This window comes from Scyliorhinus torazame, chromosome 17 (genome assembly GCF_047496885.1).
Source record: "Scyliorhinus torazame isolate Kashiwa2021f chromosome 17, sScyTor2.1, whole genome shotgun sequence".
Classification (NCBI taxonomy): Eukaryota; Metazoa; Chordata; class Chondrichthyes; order Carcharhiniformes; family Scyliorhinidae; genus Scyliorhinus; species Scyliorhinus torazame.
Window position 1 is genome coordinate 129983407 of NC_092723.1, and position 18997 is coordinate 130002403.

Sequence of the window (18997 nt, forward strand, 5' to 3'; positions counted from 1 at the left end):
ATCGATGCATTTAAGGGGGAACTGGATAAACACACCATGGAGAAAGGAATAGTAGGTTGTGTTAATAGGGTTAGATGAAAAGGGTATAAGGCTCATATGGGGCATAAAAATCAGCACAGAGCAGCTGGGTCGAATGGCCTGTTTCTATGCTGTAAATTCAGGCAAAATCACAGAATAGTCACAGTGCAGGAGACATTTGGCCCATTGCTTCTGTAAATGCTCTCCAAACGAGCATTATGCTCAGTGCCACTCCTCTGCCTTTTACCCCGGACCCCTGCACATTGCTTCTATTCATCTAATGTTCTCTTGAATGCCTCAACTGAATCTGCATCCACCACAGTTCCAGGCAGAGCATTCCAGACCTGAACCACTCACTGTGAAAACATTTTCTTCTTCCACATTTGCTTCTTTTGCAAATCACTTTAAATCTGTGCCCTCTTGTTATTGATCCTTTTACTGATGGGAACAGTTTCTCCCATCTACAGTCCAGCACCCGTATGATTTTTAAAATCTCTATCAAAACAGTTCCAACCTCTCCAATTTATCCTCATAACTAAAGTTTCTCTGCACTCTCTCCAATGGGTTCACATAATTCATATAGTGTGGCGCCCAGAACTGTACACGATACTCCAGCTGAGGTGTAATTAGTGTCTTGTATAAGTTCAGCCTAACCTTCTTGCTCGTATACTCTGTCCCTATTAATAAAGCCCAGAATACTTTATGCTTTATTTTTAAAAAAATTTAGATTACCCAATTATATTTTCCAATCGTGTTCAACCCACCTACTCTGCACATTTTTGGGTTGAGGTGGTGAAACCCACGCAGAGACACAGGGAGAATGTGCAAACACCACACGGACAGTGACCCAGAGCCGGGATCGAACCTGGGACCTCAGCGCCGTGAGGCAGCTGTGCTAACCACTAGGCCACCATGCTGCCCTACTTTATGCTTTATTAACTGCTCTCTCCACCTGTCTTGCCAACTTCAATGATCTAAATACATAGACACACAGGTCCTTCTGCTCCTGCACCCCTTAAGAATTTTACCCCTTATTTTATATTGTCTCTCCATGTTCTTCCTACCAAAATGCTTCACCTCACACGTCTCCTCAATGAATTTCATCTGCCACCTATCTGTCCACTCCACCAACTTGTCTCTGTTCTTTTGAAGTTCTACAATGTCCTCTTCACAGTTTACAATACTTCTAAGTCTTATGTCATTTTCAAACTTTGAAATAGTCCCCTGCACACCAAGATCTAGATTATTAATATGTATCGGGAAAAACAAGGCTCCTATCATCGACCCCTGGGGAACACCATTACAAACCTTCCTCCAGCCCAAAAACTATCCATTGACTGTTGCTCTCTGCTTTCTATTATTCAGCCAATTTTGTATCTACAATGCTACTATCCCTCCAATTCCATGAGTGTTAACTTATATCACAAGTCGGTTGTGTGGCAATGGATTAAATGCCATCTGAAAGTTCAGATACACCACATCAATAATATTACCCTCATTGACCCTTTCTGTTACCGTCTCAAAAAACTCCAGCAAGTTAGTTCAACACAATTTCCCCATAAGAAATCCATGCAGGCTCTGCCTAATCAACCCACAGTTTTCCATGTAAATATTAATTCTACCCCAAGTAATTGTCTCCAGAAGCTTGCCCCACTACTGATGTTAAACTGACTGGCCTGTAATTGCTGGGGCTATCCGGATAAGCTTTTTTGAGCAAGAGCGTAACATTTGCAATTCTCCAGTCCTCTGGCACCTCACCCGAGTCCAGAGAAGATTGGAAGATTATGTCCAGTGCCCCTGTAATTTCCATTCTCACTTCCTTCAATATCCTCCATTAATAAGCTGGTTTTAGGAGTATTCATACAATATCCACAACAGCTGCTAATGCTCTGTCACTGCTCTGCTCCTGCACTGCACATAGATATTTTTTCCTAGCACTGTAACACATGTGGTTTTCACGCACTGTTGCAGTTTCAAAACTGATCACACCGTGGCATTTGAGAGGAAATCAATCTTTGGGACATGGATGTTACTGGTATTTATTACCTAATCCTACTTGGTCTCTAGAAGTGGGTAATGGGCTGCCTTCCTTCTGAGCCACTCCAGCCCATGTGAAAGTGTTCTCACAGTGCTGTTAGGTAGGAAGTTTCAGGATTTTGGTCAAGTTGGAATGATGGTTGACATGAAGAGGAACTTCATTCTCATTCACCACAGCCATTACCCTCTTCCTTCCAGGAGGGGAAGGGGGTGGTTCTTGGATTTGGGCAGCATTGCTGAAGAAAGCAATCCTCAAACTAACTGCAGCATGTTCATGCATAAAGTTCACCAACACCATTGCTACCTTCACAACTAGGAGCGTATCATCCATGCTGGCCTTGACCACCGACAGTCATCTTACCGTCAGCCTGCACTGATGCAGCACGTTTCACCAGATGGTCAGCAAGTTCCATGGCATCAGCCGGTCCCAGAGACAGGTCTCGTGACAGCCCAATGACTAGGATCCGCATCAGAGTGTCCTCCAGGAGTGGGACCTCCGAGCACAGCCGCAGAAAGAAACTGAGGGAAAATTAAAAGAATTATATATGTTACATGGTACAGAAGTCGATTTGGCCCAACCAGTCTATGCCAGTATTTATGATCCACTCAAGCTTCCTCCCATGTTTCTTCATCAAGATTTTCCATCGTAGCCTACCCTTCTCCTTCATATGCTTGTCTAGTTTCCCCTTAAATCCGTCTAAATTATTTGCTTAAGCTGCTCTCTCTTGAATGCCCCATTCTCACCACTCTTTGGGTGAAGACATTTCTTCTGAGTTCACTATTGGATTTCTTGGTGACTATTTTATATTGATGCTCTTCCCCACAAGAGGAAAGATTCTCTCCGTATCTGCTCTATCAAAGTTTTTCATAATTCTAAAGACTTTTATTCGTTCACCCCTCAGCCTTCTTTTTTCCAAGAGACCATAAAACCATGAGATATAGGAGCAAAATTAAGCCATTTGACCCATCAAGTCTGCTCCGCCATTCGATCATTGCTGATTATATTTCTCATCCCCATTCTCCTGCCTTCTCCCCGTAACCCCTTATTAATTAAGAACCTTTCTATCTCTGTCTTAAAGAGATTCATTGACTTGGCGTCCACAGCCTTCAGCGGCAATAAGTTCCATAGATTCACCAACTTCCGGCTGTAGAAATTCCTCCTCATCTCAGTTTTAAAGGATCGTCCCTTCAGTCTGAGGTTGTGCCCTCGAGTTCTAGCCTCTCCAACTGGAAATATCTTCTCCACGTCCACTCTATCTAGGCCTCTCAGTATCCTGTAAGTTTCAATGAGATCCCCCCATATCCTTCTGAACTCCAGAGAGAACACCCCCAGAGTCCTCAACCGCTCCTCATATGACAAGCCCTTCATTCCCGGGATCATTCTTGTGAATCTCCTCTGGACCCTTCCCACTGCTTCATGTTTTTTTTATATATATGGGGACCAGAACAGCACTTAAGGGCAGTCTAACCTAGGTTTAATACAGATTTAGCATAACGTGTCTACATTTCAATCCCTCTAGAAATAAAACCTAGTGCTGGATTTGCTTTTTTATGGCCTTGCTAACTATTGGTGCAACTCTGAGTGATTGATGTATTTGCACATCAAGATCTCATTCTATGATTTCCCAGAGAAATCATAGCTCAGAAGGAGGTTATTCAACCCATTACGCTATCCAATTTGACCCACCACTCCTGCGGTTTCCCTATTATCATGTAAATTTTTATTGTTCAAATATTTATCCAATTCTCCTTTAAAGGTTAATATTGAAGCTGTTTCCACTATCCTTTCAGGCAGTGCATTCCAGATGATGACAACTGCTGTATAAAACTATTTCCCATTTCCCCTTAAAACTTCTGCCAATGTGCATCCCCTGCTTACAGATCCTACCAGTTTCTCTTCATCTACTTTGCTAAACCCCTCAGAATGTAACAAAACTTCCTTTATTCTTCTCTGCTATGAAGGAGAATGATTCCAGCTTCTCCACACAACCAAAGTCCTAAATCCCCAGCAAACAAAAATTAATGCCAACTTACCTTTATAAAAATATGTTCTGATTCAATTTACATTAGCCAATTGCTGTTTAAATGATTGGATATAGACAAATGAGCAGGATACAGCATGTCAGTTTCATTACTTTGACAATAATCATTTATTGTCTGTTGGCATAAACAATAAACCCCAGAAAGCTATTTGAATATGAGGGGGAAAACATCAATAAAGTGCTCAACCCTATTCTGGGCACTGCTGTATTCCTTTTCCTCTCTGACTCACAGTGCCGAAGCCCCCATTGTACAACTGAGAGATCTGTTAATGTGGCAGAAATGGAAACAAAATCCTTGCCTGTGCATTTAAACTGTAACAAAAGACACAAGTAGATATTGGAAAGAATTCAGCAGCATGTTGGCAGGGAACCCTGACATACCCAGAGAGAAGCACATAATTAATTACCTCTGTCGCTGAAGATGGATGAGGTAACATGTCACAAAAACTATTGGATGAATTTCTACAAAACGTGGTACAAAAATAGAGTATGGCCCAAGGAAGAACTGCTTAGTATTTGTCGAAGATGCGGTTCCAGATCCCGGAATTTCTAAAGGACTCGCTAACACTGGAAAATAGGGTGAATTGACTTTTTCTTTTAGAATGTTGTGGGGTCTTTTATTTCGAATATTGTCGATGAAGAGTTTTCAGAGCAGGTTGTTGGATACTGATTGGCCTGAAGCCTTCTCAGTAAAATGGAAATTCTTAATGAAAATATTAATTTTTTCAGCTTTGTATGAGTATAAACCAGGCAGAGAAACCCTAAAGAAGAGCTATGCAATTGCCATAACGTTGAGTTAACACATTCGAAGTGCTCTCTTCACTTGTTGAAAATAATGCACTTACTTTCTGTCACTCTCTGGAGGCCAGTTATCCCATTTGTAGTATGTCTCTGGCTGTTCAGTGAAGAGCACCTTGTGCAAACTGCAAGAAGGATGGTTGCATTGAAACTTTGCTTAAAAACAGGCACAGAATAGCATACAGACTGACCTCCCAATTATAGTCACTTTAAACTTCCAACAGAAAGAACTTGCATTTCTAAAGCACTTTTCACAACCGTAGAACATCCCAAAGCACCTTACAGCCAATTAAGTACTTTTGGTGTACAGTCCCTTTTTGAAACACAGTCAATTTACACACAGCAAGGACCCGCAAACGATTTTCTTTTTTTTTTTAAGTGATGTAGGCTGAGCAATCATTATTGGCCAGGACACTGGGGAGAGCTTCCCTGCTCTTCTTCAGAATAGTCCTGGGATCTTCACATCCACCTGAGAGAGCTGACAGGGCCTTGGTTTCACGCTTCATCCAAAAGACATCACTGTCGTCAACGCAGAACTCTCAGTAGTAGTATTGAGTGTCAGTCTAGATTTTGTATATGTCTCTAAAATGGGACTTGAACCTAAATCTTTGGACTCAAAAACAAAAGTGAAACAACTGAGTTTATAGCTGACACTGGATCAGAAAAAACAAAACTGTCAACTAGCAATTGCTGGTATGGTCAACACATTCCATTGGGCCTGGGAAAAGCCTTTGCCGTTGGAGATCAAGCCACTTCATCAGGAAAAATTACCTTCACCTTCAGGTCCTTCACCTTACGTTCTCCCCATGTCTGTGTGGGTTTCCACCCACAGTTCAAAGATGTGCAGGTAAGGTGGATTGGCCATGATCAATGCGCAGCGTTATGGGGATAGGGTGGGGGAGTGGGCCTAGAGAGAGGGCTCTAGGGAGAGGGTCGATGGGACGAATGGCCTCCTTCTGCACTGGAGGGTCCTCTTCTCCCTCCACAATAAACTACTTAACACAAACAGGAAATGCTGTAGGTTCCCAGCAAGTCTGTCTGCATCTGTAAAGTGAAATTATAATGCAACTGGTCCATTCAAACTGGAGTTTATGTTCCTCATGAGCTTCTCTTCTCTTCATCTAACCTTATGAGCATTTGATTCTATTTCTTTCTCTCTCGTGTGCTTATCTAGCCTCTCCATTAATGCAGCTCATGACCTTCTCAGGGTCACAAAGCTGAAAACCTAAGTATATAAGCAAGGTTGTCAAAATGCTCCTGCATCTCGAATTCAAAAACCATGATTGCAGAATGTTTGAAATAATTACAATTAGATTCAAATGTGATGTACAAATTACTAAGAACTACCTTTTAAAGCAATGAATTGTAACATTCTCCTGAGAAAAGCTGCTGCTAATGAAACTATTTCTCATACGAAAGTCAAAATTTAGCTAAAGTTTTCTACACCCAACATTTATCTGTTTTATCGAGTAAAAGCTTCCCAATTTAACCAGGAAGGGATCACATCGCCTTGGTTGTATATATATTTCTTATTTTTTTATAAATTTAGTGTAGCCAATTCATTTTTTCCCATTAAGGGGCAATTTAACATGGCCAATCCACCTAACCTGCACATCTTTGGGTTGTGGGGGCGAAACCCACGCAAACACGGGAGAATGTGCAAACTCCACACGGACAGTGAAAATGCTGATATTATAGGCAAGTGTGCTGACTGTTCTGTTCCAATAAAATAACATGATTATGTCATGAGGGTTCCCTAGTACTACATACAACATTGAAGTCAGTCTCCAAATCAAATCAGTCTCCACGTACCAATGGATGTAATCCTTAGGATTGAGTTTGCAGATGGTGGGAACCACAGTGTGAAGCCACCACACGGCATCTCGCTGGATAGTTGCAATCTGAGTCTGAAATGCACGGAGTCCTTCCAGATCTTCAATCCGGGAGAAGTGGACAGAGAGAAAGACAAAAGAGAAGCATCTTTCATACATCTGCTGACTAGATTTCTCAGAGCCATTAAGAACATCAGAAATAAGAACAGGAATTTGCTAACTGTCCCCTCCAGCCTATGTCATTCAATAAGGCTGACCTCGACATCAACTCCAAGTTCCCAGATTAAAATCCACACAAATACCAAAGCTATCATTTGCATTTCTATCTGCCGATGGGGGGAAACAATCAAGTGCAAACAGTACGTCAAAGTAAACCATCCACCATTTGATTGTAGTGCCCTACAACCATATGGGCAGTGCGGTAGCACAGTGGTTAGCACAGTCGCTTCGCAGCTCCAGGGTCCCAGGTTCGAATCCCGGCTTGGGTCACTGTCTGTATGGAGTCGGCATGTTCTCCCAGTGTCTGCGTGGGTTTCCTCCGAGTGCTCCGGTTTCCTCCCACAATCCAAAGATGTGCAGGTTCGGTGGATTGGCCATGCTAAATTGCCCTTAGTGAACAAAAAAGGTCAGGTGGGGTTGCTGGGTTATGGGGATAGGGTAGAGATGTGGGCTTGGGTAGGGTGCTCTTTCCAAGGACCGGTGCAGACTCGATGGGCCGAACGACCTCCTTCTGCACTGCAAATTCTATGAGTATAACCAACTGAAGCATAGGTAGATCCTGAGACTTTCCTGTATAACTAAATTCCATATTGGAGGCCTACACGGAACAGAAATAGGCCTTCAGTGCACTCATGGTGATAAGTCAAGCAGATCAAATTTATAACCTCTTCAGTGTGAGTACTCTGTGGTACAAAAGATATAAAACAAGCAAAGATATCAAGAGAACAAGCAGCTGAAGGGCATAGGCAGATAACCGGTCATACACCACCATGAGTGTAGACGCGCAGGGTGCAGTACAATGATGTTCTTCATTGCTCCCTGTTCTGTACAGGCTTCTGGCAGCAACATGATTCTCATTTATTGTATTAATACAGAGTTGTTAACATCGAATCCCCAATAGTAACATGAAATTTAATGGCAGTTAATTCCTACACTGCTATCGAGGGACTGAACAACTATAATAACGAAAACACTCTCTGAATAATACAGCCTGCTTCATTTAAAGGTGTACCTAAAAACATGTATCTCAAAGCTTTTTATCTTTGTGAGTTACTTGAGAGAAATTCCATGGAGCCTTACATAATGCCTAAAGTTCCTATTAATCTACTTATACAGTATCCAAATTTGCTAATACTATATGATTCAAAGAACTTGTATTTCTATATAGCACCTTCCACCACCTCAGGATTCTCCAAAGCACTTTTCAGCCAATGAAATACTTTTCAAAAGTATAGTTGCTACTTAATGTAGGAAACGCAGCAGTCAATTTGCGCACTTAAAGTTCCCACAACAATGTGATAATGTCCAGAGAATCTACTTTTGTTAAGCTTTCAGTTGAGGGATAAACAAGGGCACGTGCCACGTGATAGTGAGACGAGGAATAGGGACAGAGAGGAGTTGAACACGTGGCTACAGGGATGGTGCAGGAGGGAGGGTTTCAGATTTCTGGATAATTGGGGCTCATTCTGGGGTCGGTGGGACCTCGACAAACGGGATGGTCTACACCTGGACTAGACGGTGTACCAATATCCTGGGGGGGAAATTTGCCAATGCTCTTCGGGAGGGTTTAAACTAGTTCAGCAGGGGCTTGGGAACCTGAATCGTAGCTCCAGTATACAGGAGGTTGAGAGTAGCGAGGTCATGAGTAAGTTTCAAAGTTGCAGGAGTGTATCGGCAGGCAGGAAGATGGTTTAAAGTGTGTCTTCTTCAATGCCAGGAGCATCCGGAATAAGGTGGGTGAACTTGCGGCATAGGTTGATACCTGGGACTTCGATGTTGTGGCCATTTCGGAGACATGGATAGAACAGGGACAGGAATGGTTGTTGCAGGTGCCGGGGTTTAGATATTTCAGAAAGCGCAGGGAAGGTGGTAAAACAGGGGGAGCGGTGGCATTGTCAGTCAAGGACAGTATTACGGTGGCAGAAAGGACGTTTGATGAGGACTCATCTACTGAGGTAGTATGGGCTGAGGTTAGAGACAGGAAAGGAGAGGTAACCCTGTTGGGGGTTTTCTATAGGCCTCCGAAAAGTTCCAGACATGTAGAGGAAAGGATTGCAAAGATGATTCTGGATAGGAGCGAAAGCAACAGGGTAGTTGTTATGGGGGACTTTAACTTTCCAAATATTGACTGGAAACGCTATAGATCGAGTACTTTAGATGGGTCCGTTTTTGTCCAATGTGTGCAGGAGGGTTTCCTGACACAGTATGTAGATAGGCCAACAAGAGGTGAGGCCATATTGGATTTGGTACTGGGTAATGAACCAGGACAGGTGTTAGATTTGGAGGTAGGTGAGCACTTTGGTGATAGTGACCACAATTCGATTACGTTTACTTTAGTGATGGAAAGGGATAGGTATATACCGCAGGGCAAGAGTTATATCTGGGGGAAAGGCAATTATGATGCGATGAGGCAAGACTTAGGATGCAACGGATGGAGAGGAAAACTGCAGGGGATGGGCACAATGGAAATGTGGAGCTTGTTCAAGGAACAGCTACTGTGTGTCCTTGATAAGTATGTACCTGTCAGGCAGGGGGGGGAAATGGTCGAGCAAGGATACCGTGGTTTACTAAAGCAGTCGAAACACTTGTCAAGAGGAAGAAGGAGGCTTATGTAAAGATGAGACATGAAGGTTCAGTTAGGGCACTCGAGAATTACAAGTTGGCTGGGAAGGACCTAAAGAGAGAGCTCAGAAAAGCCAGGAGGGGACATGAGAAGTCTTTGGCAGGTAGGATCAAGGATAACCCTAAAGCTTTCTATAGATATGCCAGGAATAAAAGAATGACTCGGGTAAGAGTAGGGCCAGTCAAGGACAGTAGTGGGAAGTTGTGTTTGGAGTCCGAGGAGATAGGAGAGGGGCTAAATAAATATTTTTTGTCAGTATTCACACAGGAAAAAGACAATGTTGTCGAGGAGAATACTGAGATTCAGGCTACTAGACTAGAAGGGCTTGAGGTTCATAAGGAGGAGGTGTTAGCAATTCTGGAAAGTGTGAAAATAGATAAGTCCCCTGGGCCGGATGGGATTTAGCCTAGGATTCTCTGGTAAGCTAGGGAGGAGATTGCTGAGCCTTTGACTTTGATCTTTATGTCATCTTTGTCTACAGGAATAGTGCCAGAAGACTGGAGGATAGCAAATGTTGTCCCCTTGTTCAAGAAGGGGAGTAGAGACAACCCCGGTAACTATAGACCAGTGAGCCTTACTTCTGTTGTGGGCAAAATCTTGGAAAGGTTTATAAGAGATAGGATGTATAATCATCTGGAAAGGAATAATTTGATTAGAGATAGTCAACACGGTTTTGTGAAGGGTAGGTCGTGCCTCACAAACCTTATTGAGTTCTTTGAGAAGGTGACCAAACAGGTGGGTGAGGGTAAAGCAGTTGATGTGGTGTATATGGATTTCAGTAAAGCGTTTGATAAGGTTCCTCACGGTAGGCTACTGCAGAAAATACGGAGGCATGGGATTCAGGGTGATTTAGCAGTTTGGATCAGGAATTGGCTAGCTGGAAGAAGACAAAAGGTGGTGGTTGATGATATATGTTCAGACTGGAGTCCAGTTAGTAGTGGTGTACCACAAGGATCTGTTTTGGGGCCACTGCTGTTTGTCATTTTTATAAATGACCTGGAGGAGGGCGTAGAAGGATGGGTGAGTAAATTTGCAGGTGACACTAAAGTCGGTGGAGTTGTGGACAGTGCGGATGGATGTTACAAGTTACAGGGGGACATAGATAAGCTGCAGCGCTGGGCTGAGAGGTGGCAAATGAAGTTTAATGCAGAAAAGTGTGAGGTGATTCATTTTGGAAGGAATAACAGGAAGACAGAGTACTGAGCTAATGGTAAGATTCTTGGCAGTGTGGATGAGCAGAGAGATCTCGGTGTCCATGTACATAGATCACTGAACGTTGCCACCCAGGTTGAGAGGGTTGTTAAGAAGGCGTACGGTGTGTTAGCTTTTATTGGTAGAGGGATTGAGTTTCGGAGCCATGAGGTCATGTTGCACTCTGGTGCGGCCACATTTGGATTATTGCGTGCAATTCTGGTCGCCGCATTATAGGGAGGATGTGGAAGCATTGGAAAGGGTGCAGAGGAGATTTACCATAATGTTGCCTGGTATGGAGGAAAGATCTTATGAAGAAAGGCTGAGGGACTTGAGGCTGTTTTCGTTAGAGAGAAGGTTAAGAGGTGACTTAATTGAGGCATACAAGATGATCAGAGGATTGGATAGGGTGGACAGTGAGAGCCTTCTTCCTCGGATGGTGATGTCTAAATTGAGGGGAGATAGATATAAGACAGATGTCAGAGGTAGGTTCTTTACTCAGAGTAGTAAGGGGGTGGAATGCCCTGCCTGCAACAGTAGTGGACTCGCCAACACTAAGGGCATTCAAATGGTCATTAGATAGACATATGGACGATAAGGGAATAGTGTAGATGGGCTTTAGAGTGGTTTCACAGGTTGGAGCAACATCGAGGGCCGAAGGGCCTGTACTGCGCTGTAATGTTCTATGTTCTATGTTACTGGGAAAATCGGCCCTGCTCGCCTTCAAAATAGTACAACATGATCTTCCAGGTTTACGAGAGGGGGAAAATGGGACCTCAGTTTAATATTTCAGCGAAACAATGGCAGCCTTAGACAGTTCATCACTTCCCCAGTACTGCACATAGATTACATACTCCAGTCTTCAGAATGGGACTTTTGTGTGAATTTGGGAAGTGAAAATTGGCTGCTACATTCTCTACATTACAGCAGTGACTACATTTCGGAAAGTACTTAATTGGCGTAAAGCACCCCAAGATTTTCACATTTTCTTCACAAGATAGTGCACTTGACTTGTCCAATTGCACAATTCCCAAAAACAGTTGGCCGACCCCACTGCTTGCCCTGTGACGATCCTTACTCTTCTTCTCGCCTTTGTCCCAGGCAAGCCCCGTTTCTTTCACTTGAGCTGTAATCCCCAGCATCATCGACAGGGTAAGCAGGTCCGTCACCTGGATCACAAAGCGTTCCTATACAACCAAGAAAGCAAGTTAGTATGCCTGACTGCAAAATGCATTTGCCATATTATTTACGTGAAAAGACAAAGAAACCCCAGTTAACAAGCTGATAAGATTCTCACTTGAGACTATAAGGCTGTAAGAAATAGAAACAGGAGTAGGTTGTTCAGCCCCTCGAGTCTGTTCTGCCATTCAATGTGATCACGGCTGATCCTACATTCCTGACATCCACTTTCCTGCCCTTTCCCCGTAATCCTTGGTTCCCTTACTGATCAAGAAACGGTCTATTTCAGCCTTAAATACACACAAGGACTCTGTCCCCCCTCCTGTGGCAAGGAGTTCCAAAGACTCTAACCCTCTGAGAGAAGAAATTCCTCCTCATCTCAGTCTTAAATTAGCACCCCTTTATTCTGATACCATGCCCTCTAGTCCTAGACTCTCCCATGGGGGTTGTGGGGACATCCTCTCAGCATTTACCCTGTCAAGCCCCTTAAGAATCCTATATGTTTCAATGAGATCACTTCCCATTCTTCTAAATTCTAATGAGTAGAGTCCTAACCTGTTTAACCTTTGCTCATAAGACAATCCCTCCATACCGGGCATCATCTTGCTCTCAACCGCCCGCCAATCAAATAATATATTTCCTTAAATAAGAGGACCAAAACTGCTCGCAGTAACCCAGCTGTGGTCTCACCAGTACCTTGCAGCAAGACTTCCCTACTCTTATACTCCAACCCCCTTGAAATAAGGGCCTACATTCCATTAGCCTTCCTGATTACCTGCTGCATTTTGTGCTAGCTTTCTGTGTTTCGTGCACAAATACCCCCAAGCCCCTTCGTGTTGCATCTTTCTGTAGATTTTCTCCATTTAAATAACACTGTTCTTCTGTTCTCCCTTCCTAAATGAATAACTTAGTAGTATTCAGTTGTATGGTGATGACATTTGGAGACAAGTTCAGTCTGGTAAACCAGTAGCACTGATGCCCTTTTTGGCCGAACAAATCCATTCATGGGGACATTTATCACCCCAACAAATGATGGATCGATTCCAGAGGAGTTGGTGTGGTAAAGGATTAAAAAAATATGTACAATTGGTATCAAACCATTGCATAACCTGACAAAAGAACAACTTGGGACCTATAACATCAATGCCTCAATTAAAAGCTCCTGCAGGACCGTTCCAGGATATACAGGTAGACTACATCACCATTCCTAAATGCCAAAAGTACAGTGACGTCCTTGTAATAGTGGATAAATTCTCTAGATGGGTAGAAGCTGCTCCAGCTAGGAGAGCCACAGCCGCCCATACAGCCAAAATGTGATGCAAAGACTTTATCCCCAGATGGGGAGCACCAGCAAGCATTGACTCAGACAACGTTACAGGTGCTGTTTGTAAGGAAGTGTGTAGATTATCAAACATTAACTGGACTTTACACTGCCCTTATCATCCACAATCATCAAGACAAGTGGAACGTTTGAATCGAACTTTGAAAGAAAGATTGTCTAAATACAACCAAGAAGGCATGAATTGGGTCCCAAGCCTTGCCAATAGTATTGTGTAGTATCAGAGCAACACCAAACAGAACAACAGGCTTAAGTCCATTTGAAATCATTACAGGCAGACCAATGTCTCTGCCAGGAACTATTGATTTGCAAAAGGCAGACTGTCATTTAATGAGTGATACTTTGCTGACTTAGTGTCGAAATCTAACAAATGCTGTTAGTTCTGCTTCTCAACAGGTGTTGGCTGCCTGGGGCGATCCGCCAGAGGGTGGGCATGATCTAGTGCCCGGCGAGGAAGTATATATGAAAAACTTCAGAAAGAACCTCTAGGATCAAAGTGGGAAGGACCCTTTTTAGTCCTTCTCACCACCCAATCTGCTGTAAAACTGAAAGGAAAGAAAAGTCAGATCCACGCGTCACACGTGAAGCGTGCGTATAAGTATTAAGATCTGTAAAAAAGTTTGCTGTAATATTCATTTTCAGTTATATAATTGGCTTTGTAAACATTGTCACAAGAGTTAAATGAAAACACATACCTTTACACATCCAAGATATATGCTAGAAATTTCAATATTTCCAATTGTTGGGTATGCATTGCAACCCCCACTCACTCAGGAGAAGGCATTCCTTTCTTAACTATCCCTTTTAATGCTTCAGAAACAGCAGAATGGTACATCTATCAAAGCACCCCTCGCTCTGCAGTATCCCGTCCTGGTGGAATTTCATGTCAGAAAGGGAGGTACCAAATTTATTTAAAACAAAGTACTAATTTATGGAAATTGGCAGGTTATCCACTAAACACTTTTTCACGATGATATCAACCTAAATATAACACAAATAAAAATCGTCCATATATTAATCTCCAAAATACTCCTAAACAAGACGGATCAATATGTCTCACTAGTAATGATCCCAGAGGGATGAAGATGGGCCATAGTATTTGTACTAATTATTTTGATGTTAACACAGTCTATAGATGTACCAATAATGCAAAACACAGAGCTGATCGATCCTCAATAATAAAAGGTATACGCAATGTCATAAATAATAAAATATTCACAGACCTTTGGTCTTTGGAATATATGTACCAATATTCGGCTTATAATGGAACATATTTTATCTGTAATAACAAAGCATATTCCTGGCTTCCAAAATTCTGGTCAGGGTCTTGCTATTTAGGATATGTATTACCTGCCATCTGTCACCTTCCTCATCTTCCTTATCTATCAGAACCAATCACTCGAAGAAATAAATGTGCTATCAAATTACGAGATGCAACCTATGCTAATATTATTTTTTAAAATTGGGAAATAAGGGTGGCCAACGAATTAAATAAACTAACAACCATCATACAAAACGTAGCTGACTATACTGCCGATGCCCTAAATAAAATCTCTGATGAAATGCGAGCAATTCGAACCATAGCACTACAAAATCGAATGGCACTTGATTATGTGCTAGTCGACTTCCGGGTGCGGCGATGACCAGCTGAGTCGCACGTTTCGGCAGCTCCCGGTGGAACGGACTTTTGGGCTCTTAATAAGAGCCCCAAAGGCAATTTAAACGGCTAAAAGTACTGTGCGGTGAACCAGAAGGGAATCCCCCCTGGATACGGATGAAAAAAGGAGAGGAAGGTGGACGGATTGCGGTGGATCCTTTAGAGCAGCGGCAAGGAAGGCAAGCAAAAACCAAGGTGGCGTCGGAAGGTGGCAGTTTAATATGGGGCCCTGAACAACACGAGTTTTTGAAACGCTGCGTGGAAGAACTCAAAAAGGAAATGAAGAAGGAGCTGTTGGCCCCGATATTACAGGCAATCGAAGGGCTAAAGGAGGAGCAAAAGACCCAGGAGCGGGAGCTTCGGGTCGTGAAGGCAAAGGCTGCCGAGAATGAGGACGACATACAGGGCCTGGTGGTGAAGACGGAGATGCACGAGGCACACCATAAACGATGTGTGGAAAGGCTGGAGGCGCTGGAGAACAACGCGAGGAGGAACAACCTAAGGATTCTTGGTCTTCCTGAAGGTGCGGAGGGAGCGGACGTCGGGGCATATGTGAGCACGATGCTGCACTAGTTAATGGGAGCGGAGGCCCCGGCGGGTCCGCTGGAGGTGGAGGGAGCATATCGAGTGATGGCGCGAGGACCGAGAGCAGGAGAAATTCCTAGAGCCATAGTGGTGAGATTCCTCCGTTTTAAGGATAGAGAGATGGTCCTTAGATGGGCAAAGAAAACTCGGAGCAGTAAGTGGGAGAACGCGGTGATCCGCGTATACCAAGACTGGAGTGCGGAGGTGGCGAGAAGGAGGGCGAGCTTTAATCGGGCCAAGGCGGTGCTTCACAAAAAGAAGATAAAATTCGGAATGCTGCAACCGGCAAGACTGTGGGTCACATATCAAGGGAGGCACCACTACTTTGAGACGCGGATGAGGCGTGGACTTTTATCGTGGAAGAAAAATTGGAATGAGCGGGTTATTAAAAAAAGAACGTTTGAAACAAAGTAGTGGGGCGAGTATGGGGGGTGAAGAGGGGGGTAAAAAGGGGGGAAAGAGGAGTTTTATGTTATTAATCCTGCGATGTGGTAACTTTTCTCTCTTCCACAGGAGGTGGTGGGGGGAGGAAAGGAGGTGGAGGAGATGGGGCGTTGGCCATTGGGGGCGGGGCCAAGGGGGAAGCGCGGGCTCGGTTCCCGCGCTATGATAATCATGGCGGGAATAGGGAAGCAGGAAGGAGGGGGCGTCGCACGGTGCGAGCCGAGGTCACGGGGGGAAGCCGAGGTCGGCCAGAGTTTGCTGACTTCTGGGAGCAACATGGGGGGTGTAACTACGCTAGTGGGGGATCTAGCAGGGGGGGGGGAGGGGGGAATTATTGGGCTACTGCTGCTGGGGAGAGGGGGGAGCTGGCATGGGGTGGGATGGGCGGGGGGGGCACCGCCTGGGGGGGCCACAGCTGCGTGGGAACCGGGTGAGGAGCTGGAAAAAGGGGATGGCTAATCGACAAGGGGGAGGGGTAAAAAGCCCCCCAACCCGGCTGATCACGTGGAACGTGAGAGGGCTGAACGGGCCGATAAAGAGGGCACGGGTACTCGCACACCTTAAGAAACTTAAGGCAGACGTGGTTATGTTACAGGAAACGCACTTGAAACTGATAGACCAGGTGAGACTACGCAAAGGTTGGGTGGGGCAGGTGTTCCATTCGGGGCTAGATGCGAAAAACAGGGGGGTGGCTATATTAGTGGGGAAGCGGGTAATGTTTGAGGCAAAGACTATAGTGGCGGATAGCGGGGGCAGATACGTGATGGTGAGTGGCAAACTACAGGGGGAGATGGTGGTTTTGGTAAACGTATATGCCCGAACTGGGATGATGCCAATTTTATGAGGCGTATGCTAGGACGCATCCCGGGCCTAGAGGTGGGAAAGTTGGTAATGGGGGGAGATTTCAATACGGTGTTGGAATCAGGGCTGGACAGGTCGAGGTCCAGGACTGGAAGGAGGCCGGCAGCAGCCAAGGTGCTTAAAGATTTTATGGAGCAGATGGGAGGAGTAAACCCATGGAGATTTAGCAGACCTAGGAGTAAGGAGTTTTCGTTTTTCTCCTATGTCCACAAAGTCTATTCGCGAATAGACTTTTTTGTTTTGGGAAGGGCGTTGATCCCGAAGGTGAGGGGAACGGAGTATACGGCTATAGCCATTTCGGATCACGCTCCACATTGGGTGGACTTGGAGATAGGGGAGGAAACAGAAGGGCGCCCACCCTGGAGAATGGACATGGGGCTAATGGCAGATGAGGGGGTGTGTCTAAGGGTGAGGGGGTGCATTGAAAAGTACTTGGAACTCAATGATAATGGGGAGGTCCAGGTGGGAGTGGTCTGGGAGGCGCTGAAGGCAGTGGTTAGAGGGGAGCTGATATCAATAAGGGCACATAAAGGAAAGCAGGAGAGTAGGGAACGGGAGCGGTTGCTGCAAGAACTTCTGAGGGTGGATAGGCAATATGCGGAGGCACCGGAGGAGGGACTGTACAGGGAAATGCAAAGGCTACACGTAGAATTTGACTTGCTGACAATGGGTACTGCAGAGGCACAGTGGAGGAAGGCACAGGGCGTACAGTACGAATATGGGGAGAAGGCGAGCAGGTTGCTGGCCCACCAATTGAGGAAAAGGGGTGCAGCGAGGGAAATAGGGGGCGTGAGGGATGAGGAAGGAGAGATGGAGCGGGGAGCGGCGAGAGTGAATGGAGTGTTCAAGGCATTTTATAAAAAATTATACGAAGCTCAACCCCCGGATGGGAGAGAGAGAATGATGGGCTTTCTGGACCGGCTGGAATTTCCCAAGGTGGAGGAGCAGGAAAGGATGGGACTGAGAGTACAGATTGAAATAGAGGAAGTAGTGAAAGGAATTAGGAGCATGCAGGCGGGGAAGGCTCCGGGACCGGATGGATTCCCAGTTGAATTTTACAGGAAATATGTGGACTTGCTCGCCCCGCTACTGATGAGGACCTTTAATGAGGCAAAGGAAAGGGGACAGCTGCCCCCGACTATGTCTGAGGCAACGATATCGCTTCTCCTAAAGAAGGAAAAGGACCCGCTGCAATGCGGGTCCTATAGACCTATTTCCCTCCTAAATGTAGACGCTAAGATTCTGGCCAAGGTAATGGCAATGAGGATAGAGGATTGAGTCCCGAGGGTGGTCCATGAGGACCAAACTGGGTTTGTGAAGGGGAGACAGCTGAATACGAATATACGGAGGCTGCTAGGGGTAATGATGATGCCCCCACCAGAGGGGGAAGCGGAGATAGTGGTGGCGATGGATGCCGCGAAAGCATTTGATAGAGTGGAGTGGGATTATCTGTGGGAGGTGCTGAAGAGATTTGGTTTTGGAGATGAGTATGTTGGATGGGTGCAGCTGATGTATAGGGCCCCAGTGGCGAGTGTGGTCACGAATGGACGGGGATCTGCATACTTTCGGCTCCATAGAGGGACAAGGCAGGGATGCCCTCTGTCCCCATTATTGTTTGCACTGACGATTGAGCCCCTGGCAATAGCATTGAGGGGTTCCAAGAAGTGGAGGGGAGTACTTAGAGGAGGAGAAGAACACCGGGTATCTCTGTATGCGGATGATTTGTTGTTATATGTAGCGGACCCGGCGGAGGGGATGCCAGAGATAATGCGGTCACTTCGGGAGTTTGGAGAATTCTCAGGATATAAACTGAACATGGGGAAAAGTGAGTTGTTTGTGGTGCATCCAGGGGAGCAGAGCAGAGAAATAGAGGACTTTCCGCTGAGGAAGGTAACAAGGGACTTTCGTTACTTGGGGATCCAGATAGCCAAGAATTGGGGTACATTGCATAGGTTAAATTTAACGCGATTGGTGGAACAAATGGAGGAGGACTTCAAGAGATGGGACATGGTATCCCTGTCACTGGCAGGGAGGGTGCAGGCGGTTAAAATGGTAGTCCTCCCGAGATTCCTCTTTGTGTTTCAGTGCCTCCCGGTGGTGATCACGAAGGCTTTTTTCAAAAGGATCGAAAAGAGTATCATGAGTTTTGTGTGGGCCGGGAAGACCCCGAGA

General features: G+C 45.0%; 1 protein-coding gene across 1 annotated transcript in view; it reads right to left on the minus strand.

The window, feature by feature from the left end:
- Positions 1 to 18997, minus strand: part of ints1 (integrator complex subunit 1) — a 169976-nt gene that overhangs the window by 101260 nt on the left and 49719 nt on the right. The window contains exons 12-15 of the mRNA XM_072481022.1: positions 11839 to 11947; positions 6708 to 6828; positions 4943 to 5020; positions 2417 to 2574 (exon numbers count right to left, since the gene is read on the minus strand). Of these exons, the coding sequence (XP_072337123.1) occupies positions 2417 to 2574; positions 4943 to 5020; positions 6708 to 6828; positions 11839 to 11947 (466 nt within the window). The remainder of the gene's footprint in view (positions 1 to 2416; positions 2575 to 4942; positions 5021 to 6707; positions 6829 to 11838; positions 11948 to 18997) is intronic.